The sequence below is a fragment of the Prunus persica genome, chromosome G5 (genome assembly GCF_000346465.2).
Source record: "Prunus persica cultivar Lovell chromosome G5, Prunus_persica_NCBIv2, whole genome shotgun sequence".
NCBI classification, from domain to species: Eukaryota; Viridiplantae; Streptophyta; class Magnoliopsida; order Rosales; family Rosaceae; genus Prunus; species Prunus persica.
Genome location: NC_034013.1, coordinates 11,919,150 through 11,929,167, shown reverse-complemented (window position 1 = coordinate 11,929,167; position 10,018 = coordinate 11,919,150). Strand labels below are relative to the sequence as shown.

The 10,018-nt window shown below is 33.9% G+C and overlaps 1 protein-coding gene across 1 annotated transcript; it reads right to left on the bottom strand.

Annotated features, from left to right (window-relative positions):
• LOC18776246 lies at positions 6,821 to 10,018 on the bottom strand. Its single transcript, XM_020564823.1, has 5 exons — positions 9,441 to 10,018; positions 9,192 to 9,309; positions 8,646 to 9,105; positions 8,105 to 8,232; positions 6,821 to 7,516 (listed from the first exon to the last, which is right to left on the bottom strand). Exons 2-5 carry the CDS (start codon positions 9,267 to 9,269, stop codon positions 7,052 to 7,054), a joined length of 1,131 nt encoding a protein of 376 aa, XP_020420412.1. The 5' UTR covers positions 9,270 to 9,309; positions 9,441 to 10,018; the 3' UTR covers positions 6,821 to 7,051.

Genomic DNA, 10,018 nt, shown 5'->3' with positions numbered 1-10,018 from the left:
AGCTTCAAAACAAAGGCGAAAAAAAAGTGCAAAAATAGGCTTGCTCTTCATAACAATTTGAACACTTTTCGAGTTTTTTTGAACTTTTGAGACCCAACCAAAAAAAGAAATAAATGAAACTATTTGAAGAGAGTTAGATAGGAATTTGGTCCCGCACCACACGTGCCAAGTAAAGGCAAAGCCCTTGTTGGAGACACATGGACCTGTGAAGATCTTGTATGATATGTGCATGTTCCACACTGAGAACGATGGATGATGGAAGGCTTTAATGGCGTTGTTGGTGGCGCTGGGGACCCTTATCCCTTCACAGTTTGGCAAACTCCCTCCAGCCCAAGGAATGGCTATAAAAAATGTTCAGTTTGCATAATGTCATTTCTAGTCTATTATTATTTTGTTTCTAAGGCTTTGTAACCACAATTTATTCGTGTGAAACCCACCTCTATCAAAGAGATGGTATGTCAAGAAATGTTTAAATGTGACACCGACGTACTATAAATAGGTAAAGAGCATGTGCTCACCTAAAGGTAAAGGTTTTTGGTCTAGAGGTTTTGAAAGAAAGCCCCTCTTTACGTCTATAAGAGCTAGACTACTTTAAAAACTAAGTTGGTAGACACATTGCCATTAGCACAATATAATTAATGTTAAAATTTAGTAATTTAGCACATTCGTAAGAGTCAAACGCAATGCACGATACATAGAAAGATACCTACAGCTCTTAAGAGTTCCCAAAATCGAACTCTATTCCACAAATTCTCTTTCTTTTCTCACCTATTAACATCAAATAATAAAAAAGGATTACTATTTTCGTACGGAATAAGTTCACCCAATTAAGAAAACTCTATAAAAAAAAAACACTCAACTTTTTATAGAGTCAGGCCAAATAAGCTTTTACAAAGAGAACCAACTACTTCTCCATGAAATTGAAGCCACTATGCTTAATTAGGGGAGTAAATCTAAATTAAATTAATTTTTTAAAAAATAAACTATTCTTAATTAAGATATTGTATGAGTTGTATATTGGATTATGGAGGTACATAGTACATGCACTAAGCGCAAATCAAGGCGTGTTCATGTCTGCCAGAGGCAGGGAAGCTTGGTATGAGCTAATCACGGACCAAGAGGGTTTTGGCCTTTCCCCACCACCACCACCCATACATGACAGATGAGTTTTGAGAGACCGATGACTTTGTAAAGTTTGTATATATTTCAAATATCTTCTGGATCATTATTTTGGGGCCAATTAGGCTTCCACTACTAAGCTAATTGTATTTGATTAATCTCTTATTTGTTTCTTTCTATTATCATTCGCGCTCTTGATGGCATAATGCATGCATGCTTTTATCTAGCTAATCTGATTGATTTGCTTGTTTTGTTTTTATGTTCTCTTTTGCTTGATGATTGTTTTCTAGCTTTGTGTGTCGTGATGTACTACTCCAATATTTAGTGAATGACCTCCACTCAAATCTCATCCCATCCCTACAAGTCTATTATCTTTATGGTGTGTTTGTTAATCAGGAATTGAAATTCTCATCATGAATTGAATTTCACTTACGGAGAATTCTTATGTTTACTTTACATCAAAGAATTAAAAAGTAAGTGGAGCTCACACAAAATTAGGAATTAAATTCATGATTTTGGAAGAATTCAATTCTCGAGTGGGAGGTGATATTCTAATTCATGAAAAACTAACCTATTAGAAATTCATCTTTTTTGCCCATTATATCCTCACACAATTTTTAAAATTCCAAATTTGTCATCCAGTTTAACCCAACAATTAGGACATTTAGTAATTAGTACCACTCCTACCCCAATTCCATATGATTTAGTGAATAACTTCAAGATGAATCCAGAATCTAACTCCCCTCAATCCATATGGTTTAGTAAACAACTTCAATAGGAATCCGGAATCTAATTCTCTTCAATTCAATTTATTCTAACCCAATTACGAATTAGTAAACATGTCATTTTAATATGTTTATTCATAAAAAGAGTTTGATTCCCATTTATCTTCTGATTTGGTCAATTGATGATATCAATGTATAAAGATATGCGGTACATACCTTACGTTATTAGACTAAAACCGATCTCTTATGATAAGCGGGAGAGAAACTTAAGAGATTGACCAAACACACTAGAAACATTTGTTAATCAACTAGTTGTTAATCGAGACGTATCTATCATCATGTCAACCCCTAGGAGTCATTGACATTAACTTGGGGTTGTGGGTGAGTGAATTGTGCGCTTGTAAGTTGTAATATAGTTGTTATAGTGGGAAATTATAATCAAATTTTGTTGTCAAAGCCTTGAGTCACAAAGTCTTCTCTATTAGAAAAAGAGGTCTCAACGTATTCTTGACCCCAATTTTCAGATTTTTGAGATGAACTTTTGGTTAAACATTTGGGACTCGTTTGGTACACAGGACTGTCTTGGCATGGACTATGCTTAGGGACTGGCTTGGCTTGGTCTAAGTTGGATAACACTTATCCTGCGTTTGGTGTATACTTGGACTAGGACTATAATTTTTTTATTTTTTCAAAAATATCTATATATATGTATATATGTATTTTATAATATATAATATATATATGTATATACATGTATATAAGTATCTTATATATTTTAAATAATATAAACGTACATACATATATATAAGTGTATATAGGTGTATATATGTATATTATAATATACATGGGTATAATACATATACATATATTTATATATATGTATGTATATTATAATATATAATATATATGGGTCTGTTATAATAATAATAATAATAATAATATACATGTATATACGTGTATATATGTATATTATATATGTATGTATATATACATATATATTATATATATTATAAAATACATATGTACATATAATATATGTATAATATATGTATATATGTTATATATTATAATATACATATATATACGTATATACATGTATATAATATATGTGTATATAGGTGTATCTATATATTATAATATATACATGGGTATAATACATATACATATACATATGTATATTATAATAGATAATATATATGGGTATGTTATAATAATAATATACATGTATATACGTGTATATATGTATATTATAATATATATACATATAGTATAAATATATAATGTATATGTCTATATACGTGTGTATATGTATACTATAATACATACATGGATATAATATATACACATATATGTATATATACTTATATATATGTATTATAATAATATATATATTACATATATACATGTATGCTATTATTATAATATTAATATGCATGTGTATATGGGTATATTATAATAATAATATACGTGTATATATCTATATGTATTTATATATTATATATGTTTATATGTGTTTATATATTTACATGTATATACGTGTATATATGTACATTAATATATAATATAATATATATTACATATATACATGTATACATGTATGCTATTATTATAATATTAATATGTATGTGTATATGAGTATATTATAATAATAATATATGTGTATATATCTATATGTATTTATATATATTATATATGTACAGTTCCGATCTCTTGGACCACAGGAGTCCAAGAGATTGTGGTCACCCACCGTTGGATATTAATCCAATGGTTCAAAAAAGTTTCTTAAAATGAGTGCAAGAGTGAGTGAACCGTTGAATTTACATTCAACGGTGAGTGACCACAAATCTCTTGGACCCTTGTAGTCCAAGAGATCAAGACTGTATATATGTATATATGTGTATATATATATATCCTTGTATATGTGTATATACATGTATATATGTACATTATAGTATATGTGTATGTAATAATAATAATAATAGTAATATATGTTATTAGTATTACAATATAATATATGCATCTCATACATTGGTAAACATAGGACTAGCTAATCCTCCCTTTCTACATGGGATTAGTAGTCCCCTCTTAAGGAGGTGTTTTTGGTGGGCCCGGTATTAGCAATCTCATCTAAGACTAGAATTAAATGAAACAAACATGATACTAAATTTAGTCCAAGCCAGTCCAAGCCAAGCCTGTGTACCAAACGACCCCTTAAAAGACTATATCTTTCAACCTCCATGACAAGAAGAAGCAACCAATTTAATGCATGCCATCATCAATACTTGATTATATTTTTATTTTTAACGAGAATATTCTTAAACTAATACGAGTTCCAATCATTCACATATACTCGATGTTATTCTCACACATGCATGTCTTTTTCAAATTGTCAAAACAAATGTTACATTAATGTAAACGTTTATCTATCAATCGATGACATTGACATCGACCTCTTTTCCAATGATAATGGTGCTCCCTCAATTACATATTTCATTAAAACTTGTATTTAAAAAAAAAAGGTGGCTAAGCTCATTAACTGGTGTAACATCGTCTTTTATAGATGAATCTGTACTTATTTAAAGGACGAAAAATAAAATCGAATCTTAGTTCAAAAATCATTGCTATATTTTAACTTAAAATTTTCTCAATTGAATCTATCTGTAATCTATCCACGCTATTTGTATAAATATGATATATGTTCCACTATATTGTATAAGTTTGTTTTTCTTATTTTTTTAAAAAAGGTGTAAGATTTTAGGTTTGATTTAGGAATGTAAAATAATCGAAAAAGGGAGTTGAGTTCTAAATTGAAAAAGTGAACATGAAAAGCCGACATCCGAATCTCAGCACCCTACGTCCCCACTGAACTGCAATGGATTTCATTGGCCCAATAGCCCCAATATTTTGTTGTGACTATACGTGCAAAGATTCGTCCTTGCTTGCATGTAGATATGTTTCTTCTCCAACTGCCTGCTAAATATCTAATTTAAATACTCAAAAGAATTCCATTTTTAAAGAGGAGCAAGTATAGATATTACAAAAACTACCCCCGTTTTATGTTGCGTTAAAGAATTGGACCAAAAAGTTAGAATAATATTTCGCGTACGGTACAAAACAGACTAATAAACTTTGATATTTAGTTGTGGTTAGTCTCTCCGCATTTTATTCTACATGGAATATCTTCTTTGAATATAGCGAGGCATTCAATTAAGGTCATAAATTTGGTGTTACATTAAAATCTAAATTGATTGAGTGAGAACTGTACTGTGACTTCGAATGACAAAAAGATGTAAAACTCAATGACCCAAAAAGTATTTAATTCTACTATAAATAAAGACACACTATCTAATGACAAAGCATAACAAGCTAACTGATGAGCCACTACGTTTACCTCTCTAGACACGATAGAAAAAGAATCATTCAAATGTGATAAAAGCATCATGCAGTAAGCAATCAAATTACCAATATTAGAACTATCTTCATCTGAGCGCCTTACAACATGAATCCCGTTCTACATAAAACGTTAAAACATTATATACATGAATAACTACACTTAACAACTTGAATTATATTTTTTTTTTATGTGTAATCCTGATGATCAAAATCGTTATTTTTACACCAAAAGCAAAAAATATGTAAAACCAAAAATCTAGAAGAGAAGGGCCAAATTTATAATTAAAAAGTATGCAATGAAATACAGGGCAGTCAAAAAGGTCGTCGGCGGACTTCAACCGTAAAATAAAATACTTACCACCACTTGTAGACAAAATAAAGACGAGAATACGATTACAATGTCATGTTCGCAGATCACAGCCGTCAAATCACCCCCGCCAGTCACGTCCAACGTTGATTCTCAGGCCGTTAATTCCGGACACCAGCACAGGTGTCTGTTTCTGGAGGAAGCAGCGCAGTTCGGTCATGTGAGGGCTCGTGCGATCTGACAATCTACCGTGGGGCCCTCCACGTGCTGTCTCCCCAAGGGACATCCCATCGCGCGAAGCTTCATCCACGTGCTCCGTCGAGGTGGTCCAATCAAAACCCCACAGGTGGTCGCTGGTGACGCTAGGCCTCACATGGCCATAACAACCGCGATTTTTCTGTTATCGTATGTATTGTTGGGAAGTTTTGATTGAAGGGTTGGTTGGGAAAAACGACAATGTAGAGGAATAGAAGAGGAGGGAGGGAACGTGATGATGATCAAGAATACAGAAACGGGATTTGAATTACCAAATTATGAATAGAGGACAAAATGAGCATATCAGATTCCTATTTTTATACACCACACACATGCAATATGCAAAGAAAATAGTATATAATTTGTTTTTGATTGTCCACCAATTACATACACTTGTCTCGAGAATTATAGACGTAAGTCAACTAGTTTATATGTTTGTTCAAGGAAATATAGGTTGACATTCAGTTTCGGTTCGGAGTTGCTTTCGAATATAGAACTTCGAGTGTAGGGTAACTACTCTTGCCTGCAATTTGTTAAAAAGTACAATTGACATGGGGACTTAGTATGTAAATATGAAGAGAAAAGCAAACATGCCTCCATCTAGCATACTAACCGAAACTGCAATGTTAGAAGGCATAAACTTATTTCTTCGTAGTCATTTTCACCTGATTGGCCTACCTATTGGGATTGCATAAGACAATTCCCCAGCCCAGCCCAACCCAACAATTCTAAAATGAACAAGAATGCATAAACTTAACCCAATAGTCTGTTCCTCAAGTCCAAGAGGGAGAAGAATGTATTCTAGAAAGGCTTACAAATCCACAGGTATCATTTGGGCATCACTGCAATCTTAGGTCAAATCCGATTCAACCTTGTTGCTACCAAAAAAGGCTTCTTAACTCGGAAGGATTGATGCCATAAAGCCCAAAGAGTTGGATAATATAAGTTGAAACTTAACATATTCAAAGCATCTCTGTTGTTTGTTGTTCTGTGTTCTCTCTCTTTTTAGTTGGGTAAGGGATCAAGCAATTAACTTCCCTACTGCACTCAATCCTCATACATGAAGTTTTATCCAGTATAAAAGCAAAAGTTCACAAAGACAGATAGCTTCCGGTATAGAAGGGGAAAAAAAACTTGTTCCCAGTTTCCATATCTGCTAGGGAAATGAAAAATCGGATATTTTTCTGTGAATGACAAAGATAAGATAACAAACAGGAACATGCATCTATCATCTCTTTCTCAACCTAATTAACTAATCTTTCCAACCTTCCTTGTTCAACCGTCGTGATGCAAGGCCTTTGCCAGAGAGGCTAGGAGTAATTGGCATCGAGGGTGTGTGGGGTGCCTCCTCATCATCCCAATTATCATCCCAAGTATTATCCCACCCATCATTAATGTGCAACTCCGGTTTTTCCTCATTCGAAACTGGCAGGTCCTCGTCTAGCTTCTGATATTTAAACCCATTGCTGGAGAGCCTCCTGTGTCTAAAGCTGATGCACATCCAAGCCGCTGCCAATATCAGTAGTGAAGCAAAGAATACAATCACAATGGTAGGTCTTTGTGTCAGGAAGTTTGTATAGGTTAGGTTTGAAGAATTCTCAGGCTCCTTTCTGGAACTGTGTGTAATCAGGTCCTTCAAATCAAGGTCGCAATGACCCTTTCCTGCTTTTAGGACAATTGAACTGCCAGTTCCTCCATTTCCAACAGAAACTTTCACCTGCATAATCGAAATTATATCAGGTCACAACCCAGTTCTTAACATGGCGACAAGCTTTTTGCAACAAGCATGCTCATCATTACAGCCTATAACATCCAACAAAGACCTGTAATGATTAGCCTAGATCTTCTAAAGCAAACATGATAGAAAATGAAGTGAGCTACATGTTCAACAGTTTTATCATGAAAATTTGAGGGGGTTGTGCTCGTACTACTACAAGCCAAGCTTGTCCCAGGCCAAGGCCATTACTCAATCCCCTGACCACCAGTATCTGTAAGAGCGTTTGCTCTAGCTTCCGTTAAACCCTTGCCATCAATGTAAGAAATAGCTTTCTTCAATATTGCATTGTGCTTGTTTTAGACTATTGCATGCTTGGTGCTTGTGCAATATTTAATTGTGTGGGTTTTTTTTTCTGCCAATGCATAGTAACTCTATACATCTGGACAGTCAAGAATTTATGGCGCTTTATGTATTAAGGAACCGAGTGTCCGGGCTTAAAAATTCTCACTATCCAATTAAAATATAAGGCTGAATCTTCTATTAGTCAAAATATCATTCAAACAACTCTTTAGTATTGTTTATACTTACCTTTTTGTTTTCTTTCTCTTCAAGTTGAATTTTTGTTTCTTCTAGCGCCACAAAATCAGGAGCTACAATGGTAACTAAGAGAGGGCCTTTACCTTTGTTCTGAATTAAAAGTGAAAGATGAGGCGAATCTGAAAAATGCAAACACACAGTAAATCAAGTATTATTAATGCAAAACATAACAGACTTCAAAAAATATAAAACATATTTCAGCATGCCAAATGAATAATGATCTGAAAGCATAAAAGGAACAAACTCAGATATCTGTATATTTATTTCATACAGAATTATTAACAAGGTCAATAATTCGGTTTGATTCTGTTAGTCCAGGATGTGTTGTACCATTTCTTCTAGTCAATTGTTATTATATATCCAGTGCAGACTAATACAATTATAAGCCTATTAGACATTACAGAAAATTCTGCATATATACGTAAAAAAAACATGGGTTTCAAAGATCAAACAAATAAGAAAACACCTAGGATAGATAACATAAACAAGAAAAATCCATAAAGCTACCATGAATACAAAATGTAGCACATACCATTTCCGGGAACTCTCAAACATGCAACCAGCTTGCTCTCCTCAGCGGTGCACCTATTAACTGGATCACATTCCTCAGTCCCAGGGCCCTCCTTCCTCACAGGGTTCACAATGACCACATTTCCTCCATTATCCACCTCCTTAGGCAATTGCTTTGATTCCAACCCATCACTGGGCTTCTGTTTCTTGTCATAACCCTCCATTTTAAATCCCCCACTCGATCCTCTCCCACTCTTTAGCACATCATGAGATTGTTTTAAGCCGACTTCCTTACTTGGATTGCTCTTGTCTACAGCATTCCCAACACCCTCCTTTGATGCACCAACCTGATCTCTGTCTTCCTTCACTTTTTTAATGTCAATAGCATTTGAATCCGTGCTAGTTTGATCACCCGAAGTGTTCGAATTTTTCGAAGTTAATGAAACTTTTGGATCTAAATCAGTTTTTGCACCGTCTTCTACCTATATTCAAAACCTCTAACTAATAAACAGAAGTGGAAAAGCAATAAACTTTACTACAATTAGACAAAGTTTTCTCATGCTTTTACCTTCAAATCAGAACCAGAGCAATGAACCACAAGCTGTAACAACAAAATCCCAACGAGCAGAAGAAAATTCTTCTCCATAATTTGAGGCAAACCCAATTCTTTACACTACAACCAGACCCTATTTCCAATGGAGTTGGAGACAAAACATTAAAAACAGAAGTGAAATCACAAAGCTTTATTATTCATAAACAAAAGCAAAAAAAGAAAACTTGTTTGAAGGACATTCCAACTAGGATTCAGATTGCCTACCTAGAATAAGATGCTATTTCTCTGTGCTTGTCTTGCATAAGCTTAGTTGATTCAATGACTGCACGAGCTCTGCGTCTCATCGAGCAAAGGTTGAGCTCGTAGCAAACAGGAAATATATTCTTCTTTAAGAAAAAATAATGGGGTTTAAACTTTGAAAGGTGAAATGTCAAATGTCAACAAGCGGAGACTTGAAACTTGAAAGTAGAGATACTCAGAAGCCAGAGAGAGAGAGAGAGAGAGAGAGAGTGAAGAAGCAGAATGGACCGGACTTCCAAGACTGCGTACGCAAGCCGTTTCGGCGGAAAATGTGAAAGATAATCGGGTGTGGGCCGAACTGGGCCGTAACCTAGTTCAATTCATGGGTCATTAATTGGAACTAAATTTAGCCTAATAATGAGAGGTGATGATTATTATTATTATTATTTTTTTTTTTTGAATAGAAGCGATAGTATTAAAGGAGAGGGAGATTTCACACACACAAAAATAATATCATAAGAGTTTGAACTTGAGACCTCTTGTATGCAAGTTAAGGCCATTTTCAAATACACTAGACTCCGTTGATAGTGCTGATTAAATTT

Bases quoted from the DNA above. Each gene is read 5' to 3' on its own strand.
- LOC18776246 (XM_020564823.1), bottom strand. From the start codon at position 9,269: ATGGAGAAGAATTTTCTTCTGCTCGTTGGGATTTTGTTGTTACAGCTT. The intron at 9,106-9,191 runs GTAAAAGCATGA...TTTTGAATATAG, and splicing joins GCTCTGGTTCTGATTTGAAG to GTAGAAGACGGTGCAAAAAC. The intron at 7,517-8,104 runs GTAAGTATAAAC...TCGATTATGCAG, and splicing joins AAGAGAAAGAAAACAAAAAG to GTGAAAGTTTCTGTTGGAAA.